General features: G+C 38.6%; 3 protein-coding genes across 5 annotated transcripts in view; 1 reads left to right on the top strand and 2 right to left on the bottom strand.

Annotated features, from left to right (window-relative positions):
• Positions 1–12,737, bottom strand: part of LOC114520644 (serine/threonine-protein kinase Chk2-like) — a 52,534-nt gene extending 39,797 nt beyond the window's left edge. The window contains exons 1-17 of one of the 3 annotated variants that reach the window (XM_028540963.1): positions 12,643–12,737; positions 12,059–12,180; positions 11,443–11,573; positions 11,188–11,234; positions 10,906–10,940; positions 10,521–10,586; positions 10,274–10,329; positions 9,690–9,730; positions 9,449–9,548; positions 9,178–9,237; positions 9,034–9,098; positions 8,265–8,364; positions 7,954–7,992; positions 7,820–7,867; positions 7,415–7,581; positions 7,091–7,289; positions 6,665–6,745 (exon numbers count right to left, since the gene is read on the bottom strand). In XM_028540963.1, the coding sequence (XP_028396764.1) occupies positions 6,665–6,745; positions 7,091–7,289; positions 7,415–7,581; positions 7,820–7,867; positions 7,954–7,992; positions 8,265–8,364; positions 9,034–9,098; positions 9,178–9,237; positions 9,449–9,548; positions 9,690–9,730; positions 10,274–10,329; positions 10,521–10,586; positions 10,906–10,940; positions 11,188–11,234; positions 11,443–11,573; positions 12,059–12,179 (1,356 nt within the window). In that variant the 5' untranslated portion in view covers position 12,180; positions 12,643–12,737. Of the gene's footprint in view, positions 1–6,664; positions 6,746–7,090; positions 7,290–7,414; positions 7,582–7,819; positions 7,868–7,953; positions 7,993–8,264; positions 8,365–9,033; positions 9,099–9,177; positions 9,238–9,448; positions 9,549–9,689; positions 9,731–10,273; positions 10,330–10,520; positions 10,587–10,905; positions 10,941–11,187; positions 11,235–11,442; positions 11,574–12,058; positions 12,341–12,642 lie in introns of those variants that run through there. The other 2 variants (XM_028540961.1, XM_028540962.1) reach the window with 2 other exon arrangements.
• On the top strand, positions 527–1,905 carry LOC114520646 (synaptic vesicle 2-related protein-like). The gene has a single exon (XM_028540965.1). It carries the CDS (start codon positions 547–549, stop codon positions 1,888–1,890), a length of 1,344 nt encoding a protein of 447 aa, XP_028396766.1. The 5' UTR covers positions 527–546; the 3' UTR covers positions 1,891–1,905.
• A 54-nt stretch (positions 12,738–12,791) lies between the features above and the next one.
• LOC114520641 (dynein heavy chain 10, axonemal-like) overlaps positions 12,792–19,036 on the bottom strand; it is a 50,714-nt gene continuing 44,469 nt past the window's right edge. Inside the window, exons 58-69 of the mRNA XM_028540957.1 lie at positions 18,693–18,781; positions 18,400–18,529; positions 17,765–18,038; positions 17,254–17,513; positions 16,269–16,607; positions 15,755–15,955; positions 15,314–15,619; positions 14,887–15,012; positions 14,238–14,636; positions 13,946–14,113; positions 13,309–13,635; positions 12,792–13,111 (exon numbers count right to left, since the gene is read on the bottom strand). Coding sequence (XP_028396758.1) covers positions 12,965–13,111; positions 13,309–13,635; positions 13,946–14,113; positions 14,238–14,636; positions 14,887–15,012; positions 15,314–15,619; positions 15,755–15,955; positions 16,269–16,607; positions 17,254–17,513; positions 17,765–18,038; positions 18,400–18,529; positions 18,693–18,781 — 2,766 coding nt within the window. The 3' untranslated portion in view covers positions 12,792–12,964. The remainder of the gene's footprint in view (positions 13,112–13,308; positions 13,636–13,945; positions 14,114–14,237; positions 14,637–14,886; positions 15,013–15,313; positions 15,620–15,754; positions 15,956–16,268; positions 16,608–17,253; positions 17,514–17,764; positions 18,039–18,399; positions 18,530–18,692; positions 18,782–19,036) is intronic.

Raw genomic sequence — 19,036 nt, 5'->3', positions numbered from 1 at the left:
GGCAAACTGTAATTGTCCTTATCGGTATGATATTAAGAATTTCTCCAAGACACTCCCTGTCATCACCAGGGACGAGCAGAAACTGTTAAATTGATAACAACTGATAAATTGCAATAAAATAATAATTATGAATTGACTGTCAGTGTCTCAGAAAGTCTATTAATTCTTGTTTTGTTTTATGTTTTATATAGGCATCATTACTATATCACAGTGTGTTTTAGGATCAGTCATCAGTAGGTGTTATCATTGAAGGTGACGATTTGCATGCAAATGGTTTTAGTCGACCGCCTCTGGTCAAGCGTGAAGAATTCTTCTCAATAATGCTGTGGTGATTGAAGTTATACCAACAGGATTACTATCTAATATACAAAACTAATCAAAGCAGTGAAAATGGAACTATGGGTCAAATTGAAATGGTTTTTAGAATGGATTTTCACACCGAATTCTGAAAAGTCGAAAGCAAGTCAAAACAACGACAATGGTGTTCATGCAGAATACAAAGGAATCTCAGACGAGATGTCAGACGATGACAAAGAAAGTACATACATGGATGTTGATTTTCTGAAATCTCGTTCAATCGACAAAATTCTGGAAGAAACAGGATTGAGATTTTTTCATTGGAAAGTTTTCCTCTTAATTTGCCTTCAACATATGGCAGACGCACTTGGAGCTTCCATTTTATCCGTGATACTTCCGAGTCTAAAATCAGACTGGAATATGTCTTCAATCATGGCTGGGGTATTGACACTCTCTGCGTCTGTCGGAGGGACGACAGGGTCTTGGATTTGGGGTTGGATGGCAGACAAGTACGGCAGAAAGCGTTCAATTATTGGTAGTACGACGTCCATACTTGTCTCAGCATTTGTGGGCGCGTTTTCAACGAACTATTACTGGCTTTGGATGAACCTTTTCTTTGTCGGCTTTGGAGTGGCGACTGTAGATCTAGGTTATGTCGTAATAGTAGAATTTTTCCCTCCAAAATATCGAACTATGTTTTCTGTTTTAACCATGACCTTCTGGCCGGTAGGATTTCTACTTTCGGCTGTAGTTTCAATGGAGCTTTCGGTGATTGGTTATCATTGGGCTCTGGCTACCGTGTGTTTTCCGGCAGCAAGTTTGCTTATCGGTATGATATTTCTCCCAGAGACTCCCTATTATCACCTTGCAGCTGGGGACGAGCAGAAAGCTTTGAATATTCTACAAGATTTGGCGCCTGAAATGGATTTCAGCGACACAAGACTTCGGAAACCCGGTCCTGAGACACAGAGTCAGAGAGCAGATTTCACGCAGTTATTTCGATCAGGTTATTGGAAAATTACGATATGCGTTTGTATCGCCAATTTCGGAATCATGATGACGTATTACGATTTAATATACACTGCGTCTGACGTGGCGGACAGACAAAATTTAACATCTTCAACGAATGGTTTGCAAAGCGCCAATATGCATTCTATTATGACCTGGATGAACTTGCCTGAGATTACAATCGTTATGATGGCTGGTTTAAGCTGCTACGTTTTTACAGTAAAAATTATAGTTTTATTTGTTACATTCCTGGCAATCCTATCACAGATTATCGCTTTGTTTGTCGTAAACCAGGAAATGCCATTATTCATAGTTACAATGTTATCTCGAAGTTTCCTCGCGACAAACACGGCACCTGTGGCATTATTTGCATCGCTGGTTTACCCGACAGAAAATCGTAGCATTGGAGTTGGAATTTGTGTGTGTGTTGGCCGTATGGGAACAATCTTAGGGCCGTTCATCTTCGAGACATTCTTTGCCCAAGAGTATTTTAATGGAATTATATTTAATCTTGCGATATTATCCGTGACATTTATAGCAACTGTCTTGCTGCCGTCGCAAAGCTCCACCTTAAGCGAATCTTAACAATACTTCCCCTATAATATATAATCCCCTATAATAAAGACCATGCAGTATTATAGAATTTCGTAAAAAAGAACTTATACGGAACTTTTCTGACTACAAATTGATATTTTAAATTTTTATATAATAATCTTTATTAATGAGTATGTACGATGTGAAGTACGCTTCTGAGATCAGAGTTAAAATTTCTACTAGTAAAACATAATGCTTTAATGATTTGTGTCAAATTTTAGAATGAAATTTCTCGTCAATAAACACCGTTTAGGTTTGCATAAACTATAGGGAAATACTTTGAACATTCTACAAGATTTGGCGCCAGAGATGGATATCAGCGATACAAGACTTCGGAAACACGGTCCTGAGACACAGAGGGCAGATTTCACACAACTATTTCGATCAGGCTATTGGAAAATAACAATATTCGCACCCCCCTGTATCGCGTGCTTTGGAACCACTATGACGTATTTTAACTACGGCCGGAAGTGTGTAACTGAATTAGTTAAACGCTTCCAGCCGTAATAAAAGAGTATACAAATTCGCATGGCTATATTTTCCGTAATACTTGACATTTTGCGGCCAAACTTGGCAATTATACTAATTTTGGTATGCTCTTTTTAGCTGTGGTGATTTATTTCCTTCTTGTTGCCTAGATCGTAAGTTGGTCTATTATGCAAAAGGCCCATTTACATTCTATTATGATCTGGATGAACTTGCCTGAGATTGTGATCTTTTTCATAGCTAGTTTAGGCTGCTACGTTTTTAGAGCAAAAATATGGTCTTAACTATTATATTCTTGACATTCCTATCACAGATTATCGCTCTGTTCTTCGTAAACAATAGAATGCCGTTACTCATAGTTACCATGTTTTCTCGAAGTTTCATTCTGACAAGTACAATCCCTGTAGCGTTATTTGCATCGCTGGTTTACCCGACAGAAATTCGTAGCATTGGAGTTGGAACTTGTCTGTCTGTTGGTCGTATTGGGACATTTCTAAGACCGTTCATCTTCGAGACATTCTTTGCCCAAAAGTATTTTAATTGTATTTAATCTTGTGATATTATCCGTGACATTTATAGCAACTGTCTTGCTGCCGTCGCAAAGCGCCACCTTAAGCTAAGGCCTGTGTTAGACGTCGCATTTTAGTCGCGTCGAATGCAATTCAAACAATAGATAATGAGATGATAAACCTCTTTAAACTTCATTATCATCTCATTATCTATTGTTTGAATTGCATTCGACGCGACTAAAATGCGACGTCTAAAACAGGCCTAAGTAATATAACAAGGACCATAGTTGACTCTGAGGGCGTATTTATATATTTGTGTATTATATACGTATATGTGTCATGCGATGGAGGGCGTAGTATTATCCACAAATTGTGTATGTATGCGAGTACGCCCTCACAGTCAACCGTCACTGGTCAAGCGTGTGTCATCGCCAACATTCCCCACATATTTGTGTTCTCGCGGTAATGCAAGTAATAATTATACCAGCAAAAATGTTATTTAATACACTATCCAACTGAAATCAAGCAAGGATTGGAAATGGAACTATGGGTCAGATTGAAATGTTTTTGAGAAACTATATCGTTTTGCCTTAGACATATTGCAGATGCTCCCTGTGATGCACCCTAAGGTAGGATATATATATAACCTGTGCATGACTCACCCTAAGGTATGAGATATATAGCAAGGACAATAACATGGAAATTATTTAAAAATAAGCAACTGATAAATTGCAATACAATAATAATCATTAATTGACTGTCAGTATCTCAGAAGGTCTATTAATTCTTGTTCTGTTTTATGTTTTATATAGGCATGATTACTATATCACACTGTGTTTTAAGATCAGTCATCAGTAGGTGTTATCATTGAACGCGGTAATTTGCATGCAAATGGGAACGGGTTTTAGTCGACCGCCTCTGGTCAAGCGTGTAGAATTCTTCTCAATAATGCTGCGGTGATTGAAGTTACACCAACAGGATTACTATCTAATATACAAAACTAACCAAAGCATTGAAAATGAAACTATGGGTCAAATTGAAATGGTTTTTAGGATGGATTTTCACAGCGAATTCTGAAAAGTCGAAAGCAAGTCGAAGCAACGACAATCGCGTTCATGCAGAATACAAAGGAATCTCAGACGAGATTTCAGATGATGACAAAGAAACTACATACTTGAATGTTGATTTTTTTAAATCTCGTTCAATCGACGAAATTCTGGATGAAACAGGATTGAGATTTTTTCATTGGAAAGTTTTCCTCTTAATTTGTGTTCAGCATATGGCAGATGCACTTGGAGCTTCCATTTTATCCGTGATACTTCCGAGTCTCAAATCAGACTGGGATATGTCTTCAGTCATGGCTGGGGTATTGACACTCTCGATATCAGCCGGAATGATGGTAGGCGTTTCGTTTTGGGGTTGGGTGTCGGACATATACGGCAGAAAGCGTTCAATTATTGGCAGTATGACGTTCGTACTTGTCTCAGCATTTGTGGGCGCGTTTTCAACGAACTATTACTGGCTTTGGATAAGCCTTTTCTTTGTCGGCTTTGGGGTGGCGACTGTAGATCTAGGTTATGTCGTAATAGTTGAATTTTTCCCTCCAAAATATCGAACTATGTTTTCTGTTTTAACCATGACCTTCTGGACTTTAGGATTTCTACTTTCGGCTGTCGTTTCAATAAAGCTTTCGGTGATCGGTTATCATTGGGCTCTGGCTACCGTGTGTTTTCCGACTGCAATTTTCCTTATCGGTATGATATTTCTCCCAGACACTCCCTATTATCACCTTGCAGCTGGGGACGAGCAGAAAGCTTTGGACAGTCTACAAGATTCGGCGCCTGAAATGGATTTCAGCGACACAAGACTTCGGAAAGACGGTCCTGAGACACAGAGGGCAGATCTCACACAGCTATTTCGATCAGGTTATTGGAAAATTACGATATGCGTTTGTATCGCCAATTTCGGAATCAAGATGACTTATTTCGATTTGATATACACTGCGTCTGACGTGGTGGACAAACAAAATTTATCGTCTTTAACAAACGGTTTCCCAAACGACAATATGCATTCTATTATGACATGGATGAACTTGCTTGAGATTGTAATCGTTATGATGGCTGGTTTAAGCTGCTACGTTTTTAGAGTAAAAGTTATAGTTTTATTTGTTACATTGCTGGCAATCCTATCACAGATTATCGCACTGTTTGTCGTAAACCAGGAAATGCCATTATTCATAGTTACAATGTTATCCCGAAGTTTCCTCGCGACAAACACAGCACCTGTGGCATTATTTGCATCGCTGGTTTACCCGACAGAAAATCGTAGCATTGGAGTGGGAATTTGTGTGTGTATTGGCCGTATGGGAACAATCTTAGGGCCGTTCATCTTCGAGACATTCTTTGCCCAAAAGTATTTTAATGGCATGGTATTTAATCTTGCGATATTATCAGTGACATTTATAGCAACTGTCTTGTTGCCGTCGCGAAGCGCCACCTTAAGCGAATCTTAACAATAGTCCCTGCTATAACAAAGACCTGGACCGTTTGTTCGAAAAGCGTTTAGTTTAAACGGTGGATAAGGAAAAGTTTAAAAATGCTCTCATACATCTTGTGAATGACTCGAACTACATTTTATGCATTCAATATGTTTTTGCATTGAAAATTGAACAATTTACAACGTTTTGTTTTCGATTTTGAACTTATCCAACGTTTAAGCTAAACGCTTTTGAAACAACCGGCCTCAGTATAGCATTTCGTAAAAAAGAACTTATACGGAACTTTTCTGAGTACAAATATAATTGACATTTTATATAATAATCTTTATCAATGAGTGTGTACGATGTGAACGCTTCTGAGATCAGAATTAAAATTTTCTATTAGTAAAACATAAATCTTTAATGACTTGTATTGAATTTCAGAATGAAATTACTCATCAATAGACACCGTTTAGGTTCGGATAAAATGTAGGGAAATACCGAAATAACAAGAAGGAATTTCATTTCGAACTAATCGGCAAATCACATTTTTCAGGTTAAGCCAATCAGAATGCTAAGATTTTTCAGACTAAGCCAAACAGGATACAGTATCTGAGTGGCAAGTGCACCGGCATTCACGGTCGGTGCAACCTTCGATGTGATCTGACATGAAGCATGAAGCATTTTCAAGTCATGCTGTGCAAATTTTATGTTATTATCATTATTCATTTCTTTAGAAATTCATTGTTTTCACAATGAATGAACACCAAAATATTAGCATAGCATGACTAAATTGTCGGGCTGGCTACGCCAATGAGTATTTTTATTTGCACGCAGAGACTCGTCTCTCCATCAAGACCGTAGGCTAGTCTTCACCGTATTTGTTGGCAGTTCTGTTCGGCCTTAGAACTTGCAGACATGCAATGTCTCATTCCACGGTGAGCTTTCAACTTTACTGAAGGCGCTACTATACAATATGCAATTTTCCTTGCAACTTGAAATGCAATTATAATTCTGAGGGATGTTAATTTGTAAAGAGTGTTCGAAATACTAAGAAAACGTTAGCTGGTCGTAAGAAATGTTCGTATTTGGCAACTTTAGATGCCTCAGGAGTAGAATTGTATTGCAATTTGCAAGGAAAATTGCGTAGTGTAACTGCGCCTTGAGATTGTTTCGGAAAGCCGGTTAAATTTCGATGTAACTTGCAAACATGCAATGTTTCATTGCAATTGCGAGTTGTAAATAAGGGTCAATAAACGAAAGAACGGGACAAGTATCGTAGTTTTCAACATACCTTTTCTGAGGGCGGAGACATTGATCTTCCATCCACGGTCGGTTTTATCAATTTTTCTGCTTTTTCTATCATTTCTTTATCCTAGATGAGACAAAGATCTTGTTAAACCGTGGATCAATATTCTATCACCTCCAAAAGTTTTTTTTCCTAAACTGAACTAATTCTATTATACTGGATAGCTCTATCAGTTCTAAACTGTTCTTTCGAGAGGTTTAGTAAAGATCATCTCTTATTGATCCAGTGTTACAGGAGGAAACCTGAACTAAACTGACTTCATTTATACTGGATAGCTCTATCAGTTCTAAACTTCAACCAAACTAATTCTAACAATTTGAAAAAGCTGGGACTTCAGACGAAAAAGCTCAGACGATTTTGAAAAAGCTCAGACGCGCGTTGTGATAAGGCGGTTAGTAATTTCATCATCACCTTTATCCAAGGATGTTCCAGAGCTTCAGAAACCGTGATACGTTTTCTGTGATCAACAGTAAGCAGTTTTCTTATAAGATCCTTGGCTTCGCTGCTAACGTTCTTCCACAGGTTGTTCGGAAATTTATACGACCCTTCCATCACCTGTTTCTCCAATGGGTTATTTGCCTGCTTTGAAAATGGCGGACATCCTGAAAGACTAAAAGACGTTAACTTTTTATTGACGTACTCAGTTTAGTTTAGAAATAAGGTTAAGCTAGCTCCAGCTACATTACAAATCCATTTCACTACGTGAATTTGAGTAACATGAAGCATATGACATACCAAACATATAGTATAACTCCCAGGCTCCAGCAGTCACACTCTTTCTTGTACGATCTTTTTTCAGGTACCGGGGTTAACACTTCGGGAGCGAGGTAACTTGGTGTACCACAGAGTGTTTCCATATAGGAATTCTCACCGACAAATTTTGACACCCCGAAATCTGTGATCTTAAAAATCAATTGTTGTCAGTGAGCAACTGCAATGAGAAACAACTGAACGGCTGAACCTAAAACTTTTGCAGGATGCGTTCTGCTTTCGTAAAACGAAATCACGGAACGGAGAAAACTCGGAATTGAGATTATAATGACTCGCATTTGCTGGCAATGGTCACATCGAATGGTTTCTTAAAAGACAATTTAAAGAGCAATTTATAAAACACAAGTTCAATACGCAACTGAGACAAACCTTTATAAGCGTTTCGTCATCCGGGGAACACAATAAAACATTTTCTGGCTAGAGAAGAAAAAGTTAAATTATGGTCGTTAAGGTTCAAGATATAAAGACAGTGGTAACAAATACACTTGCAAGTGCGTGCTTACCTTCAAATCCCTGTGTGTGATGCCATTTTCATGTAAATACTAAAAATACGAAACAGTATGAATGAAGTTAGTTTAGTTTTGACTTCCTCCAGTAGTAACACTGGATCAATAAGAGATGATCCTTACTGGACCTCTACGAAGAACAGTTTAGAACTGATAGAGCTATCCAGTATAAATAAAGTTAGTCTATAGTTTAGGTTTTCTCCTGCAATGTTATTGGATCAATAAGAAACGCTAGGGGAAAAGTTTAAAAATAATGATAACTGAATTATCCGTTAAAGTTGAATTATACCTTAAAAAGTTAAACTCACCTTGACAGCGAGCAACATTTGATAGAATAATAACTTAGCAATACGCTCTTCCAGTTTGCTTTTACTGACGACTCTGTCAAACAATTCACCACCCTCAACTCTACAAAGTGGTACAATAATACATGGATAGAAATAAGACGATAGTCAATGCATAGAAAGAAATAGAACCGAGATTCGTCATCTGCGATTGCATCTCAAAAGTGGAGGTCCGGTTTTGTAGAACTGAATATACATTCTACCGACCGTCAATGACTAAGTAATCAGCGGTCTTACTGTAAACTCCAGTTTGGTTGCGGAATTCTTTTACACATTTTGAGCAACAAAGAACTACTGTAGCCTACTCGCGTATGGGTTTGCAATTTTCGAGTTTCGTTATCCATGCAAAACTGCACTTTATTATCGATATGTGTACAGAGTTTTATGCGCAGTTGAATGATAAAGATAAAAACAGTGATAATGCATATGACTCAGGTCAGAGGTATGAAATAATATTGCGATGGTGCTACTCTTATTGATCACAGTGCTGGCCGTTTGTTTGCTGGTCCAATGCTCTTCCAACTGAGCTACTAGGTCAAGACGTCTCCAAAACTCGACGATTTGATTCCCACCGTTGTGAATCTAAATTTTAATTCAGCTTGCCCGGTTGGTAATTAACTCAGAGTAGCGAGATCACAAAACTAGTGTGAACATTGAAATACTTTACTTTAATAGTATATAGTTAATGTATAAACCTGATAGTGAATTAAACTAGTATAAAAATTCCACTTACAATTCGAGAACAATAAAAAAACTTTCTGGTGTGTCGACGACATCAAAAACTTTTACTATGCAAGGCTGAAAACAAATTTGAAAACGGATTATATATCACTCTGTCTGGGATGAAAAGTGGCTGGGGTTTGTACACAGAACATACATGATCCAATTTCTTTAATATGTCCACTTCATCAGAAACCTCAGTATCACGTTTGCTTGTCTAAAATGGTACAAAACAGTAGTAAAGACCCAATTTGTTTAGTTTATCATACAGGGTGTATAAAAAAGTCGACCTCGGACACGTTCCTATGTGTGATCCCAATTATTTCAACATGCTCAATCGGTAATTGCCTGCGCAAAAACGCCAAAGTTTTACATGCGCTTCTACGAAGGGTTTGGTAAAAACGTATGTATCCATTTTATCGTCTTACTTTGAGATTTGAGAATTGTTTCTTGCTAATGATCTTTATGGCGAATTTGTTACACTCGCTGCCCTTACTGAACGCCAATCTAACGTCACCAAAGGCACCTCTAAAGTAATCGTGAAGAGTTGCAATTTAAAAGTATCTAATTCTGACTTGTAAGTAAGCTGAATATCTTCGTTGATAACTTGCGTGTGTGTGTGTGTCTGGGGAGGGGGGGGGGGGGTGAGGAGGGAGGGGTTAAACTTACCTTCCTAAGACTTTTGATATTGTAAATTTTTCCCTCATTTCCTAAAAATTAAATTTGCCAAATTGTTAAACATTTGTAGCATCATTTAGGCATTAAAAGCGGCCCACTTTGGGCCTTATTCGTGGGTTTAAAAATATACTGCTGTTATTTCCATTGTTTTACACGAGGGATAAAAAATATAGAGTTATTGCGACTTGCGAGGGTTAAGAAAAGCGCGCGAAACACGAGCTAAAGGCGAGTTATTTTGCGAGCTTTTCTTATTAACTGAAGCAACATTCCCAAATGTTTCAATCAAGTCATCCAAATACTGAAACCATTGTTTTATAAAATACAAACAGGGTAGTCTTCCAAGTTTTTTTACTAAGCAAAATAAATTTCCGTATTTAGATGGCCTGACCTGCAATCACGGCCTTCGACAAATCAAAATACGCGTTTTATACATGTTATTTAAAAATTGTTTATAACGCGTGTTCTGATTGGTCGAGGTTCGTCGCCTTCGGCTCGTGTTTCGCGCGCTTTTGTCAAACAAGCCAGATATTCATATTTCATAATTCATGAAACATTTAGAACTGTATTATATTCACCTGAGGGAACATTTCTTGTTCTATTTTGGTTGCTTCAAGATCGAGGAACAGGTAGGCTGCATTATTGGATAGAAGACAACTCTCATTACCACTTTTTTACGGTGATTTTATAACATAACTCATAAAAAACGTGCTCCGAAAAACAACATCTTGTTAAATCATTGAAGTATACGAGGTGTAAAAACAAGACAGCAATTTCGCTCTGTTATTTCACAGTCACTCTCAAACCAAGGGAGACATACAATACCTTTGTTTTCTAGAGCAGCTAACGAAATCTCAGAATTGTTTTGAATCACTTGCTGGTTTCCTTTTCCTGCAAAAAATTACTCCATTCTTGTAGGACTTTTTTTGCTGAAGGGAAGTGGAAGGGGGGGGGGGGCAGGTGATAAATGTAGTGGGACACATTAACTTAATTCATTTCTAGTTATTGTATTAAATATTCTAATCTCTCTGCATTACCCTTTCGCATCAATCGAACCTCAATTGAGGGGCACCATATTCATATATTCTGTTATACCAGGCTGATTTCAGTTGAAAGTGAAATATGTTTTCAAAAGAAATCAGCCTGGCATAGCAGAATATATGAACATAGTCCTCCTCAATTAACATTCAATTGACGACAACGGCATTACCTATGAGACCTCCATTCACAAATGTTCCGTTCATACTGGGAAAAAAGATTAAGTCATCAAATTAAGTCAGATTCAGAATATGTAAATAATTTGATAGTTGGGAATGTTCTTGAAATTACAAAGGTTAGAAGATTGACAAGAAAACATGGGTTTTTATCATGTTTATAAGAAGCTAGTTATGCACAGGCAGGATACCCTGCCACATCGCTGCCACATCCTATAATGCTGGGGAATCTAATCTCATTGAAGTGTATGAAAAATATCATATTGATTCTATTTCACCTCCAATCTTTTATATATACAATGTGTTCACCATTCTCACTAGTTTCCTGCAAAAGATATGTCCTTTTTAAAAACCATTAGAAAACAATTTTATATTTTTGTGGTGATGTTTCTCATCATTTTATCATGCATATATGCAAATAAACAAGAAACCATGTACAATGTCCTCCAGTATTTTCAGATATTGTACATATGCATCACTTTACCTCTCCCACAAACCAAATGGATTTCATTAAAGAATGGTTAATACCATACCTTCAAAAGTTGAAAGTGTTTCTTGCTAAGTCTTTGAAAAAAACTTGAATTTCCTCTTGGAAATGCCTTCTGTGCATAACAAACATCACCATTTATATCTCTGCCAAATGTATATGTTTCTTTCACCAACTCTAAAGTGAATGAAAACAAATGCATACACCGATAGAACTCCCCATTTGAAGCGCACTAAATTACATTACTACTCATTGAAACAGGGAACATACAGCTGTCAGATAAGGGGTCGCAAATGTTCACAGATAATCTTATATGACATTCTTCTCCAAGCTGATCTTCCCAGGGGCAGCTGAATGCACATGGAAATACTATATTTATAAATGCATTAGCTGCTGGTGGGATAAGAATTATTTTACTCGTTTCTCCCTGCCTTGCATAAAAAATTTTAAACGGGCAAATATATTTATAATATCATATTACCCCCTGTCAAGATAATATCTTGGATTTTTTGCATTGTAGAGGGATAAAAATCCTGAAGAGAAAAACACCTCAGCAGGGTATTTATTTATTTTTGTCTATTTTTTGATGCACTAAATTTAGATAAACAGTGGTAATAAGAATTAGAATGCAGATACAACAGGAATGTGTTAAATAGACCCACCGATCAATTCAAAGGATCTTCCCAACGGGATCAATTTTCCCCATCCACGGTCCGTCTCTTCAGGCTCTGAGAAATATCCATCGACCACATCTTGGTTTGGCAAAGTGGAGCCAGATTCCATGCTAGAAGGTACAGATTGGCTCGAAAGAGATCCTGAACCCGATCCAGAACCAGAGGCCGAACTGCTGGACGCCATGCTTTTTGTTTATTTGTTACAATATTTGTTTACAAGTACTGTTTTGGGCCAGTTCGGCGTTTTGTGCTCTTGCCCAAACACGTGCGCAAATTGAGTCTTCGTTGAATGTGAGCCTGTGATCACTGTATGACCAGCAATCCGCCCAAGTGAGATACTTGGTGTATCGTATTTATCACATTATTCAGCACATCACATCACAGTCACATTAGATATAATCAACAATTTCAACAATCTCGATTCCGCAAGCTCGGGATAGATTTTGTGGTGTGGGGGAGCTGGACTCTCCATACTGTAAACTATGTACTATAATGATGTACTATTATATAAATAATATAAAATATATAAATAATATAATATAAATTGAAATAATGTACGGTAAATAATGTACCTTTTTCCAGAGGTAGAGAAAACTTATGCATTCGGATTGGGTTACTGAAAACGTAAACAAACTTGCTGATTGGTCTTTAACGAAGTCCCTCCTTGTTTGATTCAACAACAGCATCCATGGCAAGAAGCAATCAAGCAATCCAGCCACATTTATTTAAATCTTTATTGTTTTCGATTGAATTCATTTAGGTTACAATGCCTAGGGAAATTCGGCTGGCAAATTCTACAAAACTGTTAAAGAAATCGTACCTGGCAGTAAAAATAAATATCTGTTTTATATATTAAATGTTATATGCGAAATTTATCGAACTCTATTTACAAAGTTAGTCGGCGTTTAAAGTGAGGCAAACGCCTTGCAATACCCAATGCGAGATGTGTTCTCGCGTTGCGAGGTCGGCCTCAAAAGTGAGTCCCACACCCATGGCGTTGCGACGTTGGGATGTTGTGTATACGGGTGTTTGAAATGTGTGCTAAAAGAGAAACAAGCAGAATATGTTGATGTGAAAAGAGAACATGTGCGAAACGGACTTTAGATCATCTTTAAATTCTTAGATTCCTAATACCAATTAGAATACTTTCTAGATCTGTGACGTTTTTCCTGACGTTCAACAAATAAAGAAAAAATGAAAAAATGGATTTGAAGGGGACGAATGCTAAACACACACACCTGTAATTTCAATCTGTGGGCCTCGATCGGAATGACTTTCAAAATTGGCAATTCCTCGACCAACACCTTTGGCCTTGGTCGGCGGAGACAACTTGATTCAATGTCCCACGAAGCACCCTCGAGATACAAGCCGCTGACAAAACAGCCTGCATGTGATCGTTCCTTGACGTCCTCAGGTTTCTGGTATTGGGTTACGGTCGTATAGAGGGTCGACTTGTCCAACGGCCAACCGTTTTTACGACAAGTGGCTTGTACCAGAGCTGTTAGGTAAGACTCTGGGATGTGTAGACCCGACAACCACATCACCGCTGGTTCACCCTCATTGACCTGTGAACAAAGTATTTACATTTTCTTTAGAGGGAACGTAAAACAGGTGGTTGGAGTAGAGAGGTTGGAGGTTAACAAAAGGGGGGGGGAGGGGAAAGAGTCCCCCCAAATGGTGATCAGAGAAAATCACTATTCGGTGGATAGAGCTATCCAGCCTATTCAGCCTTGATCGTCTATGACAACAAGAAAGTCAAGAATGGCCATACTTCGGAAATTACAAGTGATAATAATTAATAATCTTTTAAAGCTTTGGATTCTTATCATGAAAGAATCATAGAAAGCGCATCTCAGATATAAACTACTGCCTCACCCATTTGCTGTACTGGTCAAATCTTTGTAGGAAATGTTCCATCCAGCTTCCAAGTGACTTGAGCGTGGCAGGGGCCAGCTTTCGCCAGATGTTGGGTAGCTGACCGTTGAATAAGGACTTGGCAACCTCATCCAGCTCGCTACTCATTCCGACCTCGCCAGCCAATGCCTGTTGACATAGATACAAGAAATATCAGTGGATGAAATATTGAAACACGCGTGAATAATGAATGAGTTAGAATGTGAGAAGGGCTTAACCACGTCTTTCAATACATGTGAAATCAATGTCTCACCCTCTGTAGGGTCACGAGCGAGGTTGACATTTTCTTGACAAGTACATTGAATCGATCTAACTCCTGGAGCAGGACCACTGTGGTGGGCTGGATCTCGGTATAATTCTTCCGTATTAGGTCCACATCAAACAACGCTGGAAGTTTGCCTTGAATGTCGCTGGCAATCTTCGCTATGAAGTCCTCTCTGCTAATGCCGCCCGCGTCACCAGCGGTCTGCGGTTGAAGGTCAATGAGGTGAGTCCACATGTCCTTGACGGCGGTTGTGTAGTACCCAATCTCGGCATTCGGGTGGAGCCCGAACACGTCAGGTGTGTTGGCCAGCGGTAATGATTCGATGTACTCGACAAACACGTCACGATTCACCGCGTCATTTTCTCCTTTTGGTATGCAATAGTCAACCTGGAGTGAAGAACAGTGATCATTGCAAACGCCTTTAACGGAGATGATATACCGTATATCTTACTTTACCAAGTTCGAAGATACCATATACCGGCATATTTCACCTTACCAAGATCGAAGATACCATAAACCGATTGAGAACCTCCACTCAATCAGTTTGAGCGTGACTCAACATTTAGAATACAAGCGTAATCTGCGAAAATCGAAATCAGAATCAGTAAGAATTTTTTCAAAGATTTAAGATACAGACCTCGTCGTTTCTGTAGAAGTGAAATGGTTGAAAAGTGTCAAAGATAAAATCTCCCATGTATTCATCCATGTATGTGTTGACCACACGCCGATCAAAGTCATCGATAACACGTCCACCATACATTACCTGTAATCAATCAATTAATCGATTAGAATTAAATTTAATCAGTCACCAATTATCAATTAATTTCCTGATCAATCAGAAAAACCATTGCAATTACTATAACACTATCAATAGGATGATCAATACATTTTTCGTCTAATGCGACATAAACCATTACGATCAGGTTGTAATAATATCACCATTAATAGAATAATCAATATATTGGTAACTTATTACTCGTTCACATCTATCAAAAGAGGAAAATCGCAGCAAAAATTGCAAGTGTAAACGGGCCTTCATAATGCGTAATAGAATTATAACTTACCTCCCCGATCAGATATTTCAGACTGGCCCAAGGTATCCGTTGGTCTCCTTGATCAAGAGCTTTAGTGAGATAGGTATTGAGTATATTCATGGACACTCTGAAGTCACTCTCGTTGAAATCGTATGCAATATTCCAGCCAATCTTGCCATATTTCCGTCTCTCCTGCACCACGGCATGGAAGAATGCCAGGCCAAACACGAGCGGAGAGAAACAGTCATGAGGGCAGTCAGCCAGCATTTGGTTGGAAATTTTGTGCAAGGTACTTCGAAGGTTCAGTTTCAAGCCATTCGGTGGTTCTGTCACAACCTAAAACGAATGAATAAAGATTAATTCTCCTGTTTTCGTTTGGGTTTCCTTCTTCAATAACACTGGAATGAAGAAGAATAGTTAAGAAACTGATAGAACTATCCAGTATAAAGTAAGTGACATCCAAATATATACCTTGAGTGACCGTTGTAAAATACCAATAGGGAACTCTGGTGTGGGATCTGTAGTCAACCATAATCTGAAGTCTGGATGAGGTTTACTGATACGTTCTAAAACCTTTTCCAACTCCCGAAGCCATTTCACCAAGAGATGACAGTTTTGCAACATCAACCACTGACCACGGGTCAACGCCGTCTCAAGCAACTGCAGAGCAAGCTATAGAAATAAACAGAAAATGTTAACAGCCTTTTTCACCAGGATAATATAGTCAAACGCCTTTTAAAAGGTCTGTATGGTTCACACGATCCATGAGGCCGTCCTGCATTGACCTTAGTTGATTTGCTGCCATTTACAGCCAAAGGATTATAAAACTTTCATTAAAAGTGGATTGGAGCCGACAAAATTGAATCGCGTGAAGGCATCTTTATATTATAAACGAAAGCCTTTTGAGGTTTGTTTATCTTTCTTATACACCCTGCATAGAGCGCAAGGTGTTTTGTTGTGCATTTAATGAAATATAGCAGGATACCTTTTCCTGGCCTTGCCCCATGGCTAAGAACTTCAGTCGATTACCTCCAAAACCCGATCTCTCGGCCAGCTTCAGGAGGTCGCTGGCAGGATCGGACCCCGGGCTCAGGATAAATATGATGGGAGAATAAGGACTGGACTGCTCGAAGATGGCTTCGAAACTCAGCACGGGGGGTGTGACATATTTCTCGCCCATCTTCTTCGTGACGAAATGTGTGATGGCAAGGTAAACACGATCCACTCGGAAACAGCGAAGCAGAAGAAGCCGTTGAAAATCTGAGAGGCTTTCTTCGTACTTCATCGGGATTTCTGCCGCTTCTGGCGCATCCAAGTCACACCACTAGAACGGTTCACAGAGAAAAACGAAATGACTTCGAATGAACCTCAAAGAAGGTTAGTTTAGAACTTAGCGCTATCCAGTATATATAATAACGTTAGTTTAGTTTAGGTTTCCTCCTGTAGTAACACTGGATCAATAAGAGATGATCCTTACTGGACCTCTAGGAAGAACAGTTTAGATTTGATAGAGCTATCCATATAAATAACCTTATTAGTTTAGGTTTCCTCCTGTAGTAACACTGGATCAATAAGAGACGATCCTTACTGGACTTCTAGAAAGAATAGTTTAGAGCTGACAGAGCTATCCAGTATAAATAAAGTTAGTTTAGTTTAGGTGTCCTCCTGTAGTAAAACTGGACCAATAAGAGATGATCCTTACTGGACCTTTAGGAAGAACAGTTTAGTACTGATAGAGCTATCCAGTATAAATAAAGTTAGGTTAGTTAACAACACTGGATCGCAAGAAATGTAATTCGTTGGACCTGCTTTGAGTGTTTTGCAGTGCAATTAGAGTTGGTTTAACTTAGACTTCTTTGTTGTGAAACCATGAAGGGATGTTATTACTCCACAAACTGGCTAGGGAGTAGGGAATAGGACCTTTATCGTATAAACCCACTCAGTAAAGGTAAAATAGTTTAACATTATACCTCTTTCCACAATTGCTCATTCCGCTCAATATCATCGGCCAGGCTACTAAATACATCGGGAGCCACCGTACACAGCTTGAGTATATCTTGCCAACCCTGGTCTGACAACCAGGGGTATGGCTTTTTGCGAGAACTTTTCTCCAAAGATATGTTTCCCTTGACGAAGAAGTCAAGTTCTTCCTGTTTCAAGTTATTATCCGCTTGCATGATCTTAATAGTCATTTGGAACGAGAACAGCAATTTGTGCTTCTCAAACAACCCTGTGGATGAAAAGGAATTCAATGATTGCATGGAACAAGATATGTAGAGGGGTTCAGTCTGACAGGTTCCTTTCAGTTGATAATTAAAAAGCGACACTCAGCCGCAAGATGGAATCTGGTTCAATCATTCCATGTTCAGTAAATCCTAAATACAAGCATTAAATCCCTGAGATTAGTTTAGGATTAAGTTTAGATAAGGTTTAGCGTTGATTCCCTTCCCTGCGATGATTAATTGTATGCCCGCCACTGACCTGTGCAGGCGTAGTTATAGACATTCAACTGGAGTGTCTCCATGATGTTCTTCAGTCGCTTCGGCAGTATTGAATCAGGCATGCTCTTTCTCAAGGAGAGATCGAATACTTGCAGATAAGAGGCAAGCGAGTATTGATACATGCTGTTGACGATCGACATCTCAGACAGAACGAAGAACAAGACAGCTCCCAGTTTGGCTGCGGGTCGATAACCATCTCGAAGTTTGTCAATATCGATCGCTGTCTTTGCACCTAGCTTCAGTTTTTCACTGACCTACCAAAGAAAAGATAATTAATAGTCACAAAACCATTACACTTTCGATAAGAGATTATCCTTACTGATCTCTAGAAAGAACAGTTTAGAACTGATAGAGCTATCCAGTATAAATAAAGCTAGTTTAGTTTAGATTTCCTCCTGTAGTAACACTGGATCAATAAGAGATGATCCTTACTAGATCTCTAGGAAGAACAGTTTAGAACTGATAGAGCTATCCAGTATAAATAAAGCTAGTTTAGTTTAGATTAGATTTCCTCCTGTAGTAACACTGGATCAATAAGAGATGATCCTTACTGGATCTCTAGGAGGAACACTTATAAACTGATAGAGCTATTCAGTATGAATAAAGACAATTCACCTCTGTTGCTTTGGTCTTTGTGTCTTCCAGGGTCTGAATGAGCTCGGCATTATCCAACATATTTCCAGTTGAGGTCGCCAGTTCCCGAAGGAGAGTGTCTTCCAGATCTTTCAATAACTTCTTGTTGTCGCTGAGAAAAATTCAACAAAGTCAGTCAAAACAATTTTACTTGCGACAGAAGATCCCTGCGAATCGTTTGGGGTATTAAACATGATGTAACAAGCTCGTTACATTAATAGGGAGACTTTTTAGAGCCAAATTTAAGAACAGGCTGTTTAAAAGTCAGATATTACCTGGTTTCTTGGATTAATCTTTCTCTCTGTTCTTCCAATTCCTTTCTTTCAAAACCAACAATAACACTCAGTAACTGATCCTCCAAACCCTATGATACAAGTTCGCTTATCAGCACAAACATTCCAAAGTTCACGTGATTTTATGTGCTATTTTCTTCTTTTGATAAATGTGAAAGAGTGGATAAGTTATCGATGTTCACAAGCAGGGAACTCTATGAACACTGGACGATAACTCACGGTTATTTTGCCGCCATCTTTGAAGTCAAATTCAGGAATCTCCTGAGTCTTTTTATTGTTATTACGCAATCTACGATGCGCGACTGGTCCTTCAATTCAGTTTCAAA

The sequence above is a fragment of the Dendronephthya gigantea genome, unplaced genomic scaffold (assembly GCF_004324835.1).
Source record: "Dendronephthya gigantea isolate DGI-Jeju-01 unplaced genomic scaffold, DenGig_1.0 000016F, whole genome shotgun sequence".
Classification (NCBI taxonomy): domain Eukaryota; kingdom Metazoa; phylum Cnidaria; class Anthozoa; order Malacalcyonacea; family Nephtheidae; genus Dendronephthya; species Dendronephthya gigantea.
Note: the sequence above shows the minus strand (reverse complement) of the source record. Positions and strands in the feature narration are given on the sequence as shown.

Bases quoted from the DNA above. Each gene is read 5' to 3' on its own strand.
- LOC114520646 (XM_028540965.1), top strand. From the start codon at position 547: ATGGATGTTGATTTTCTGAAATCTCGTTCAATCGACAAAATTCTGGAA.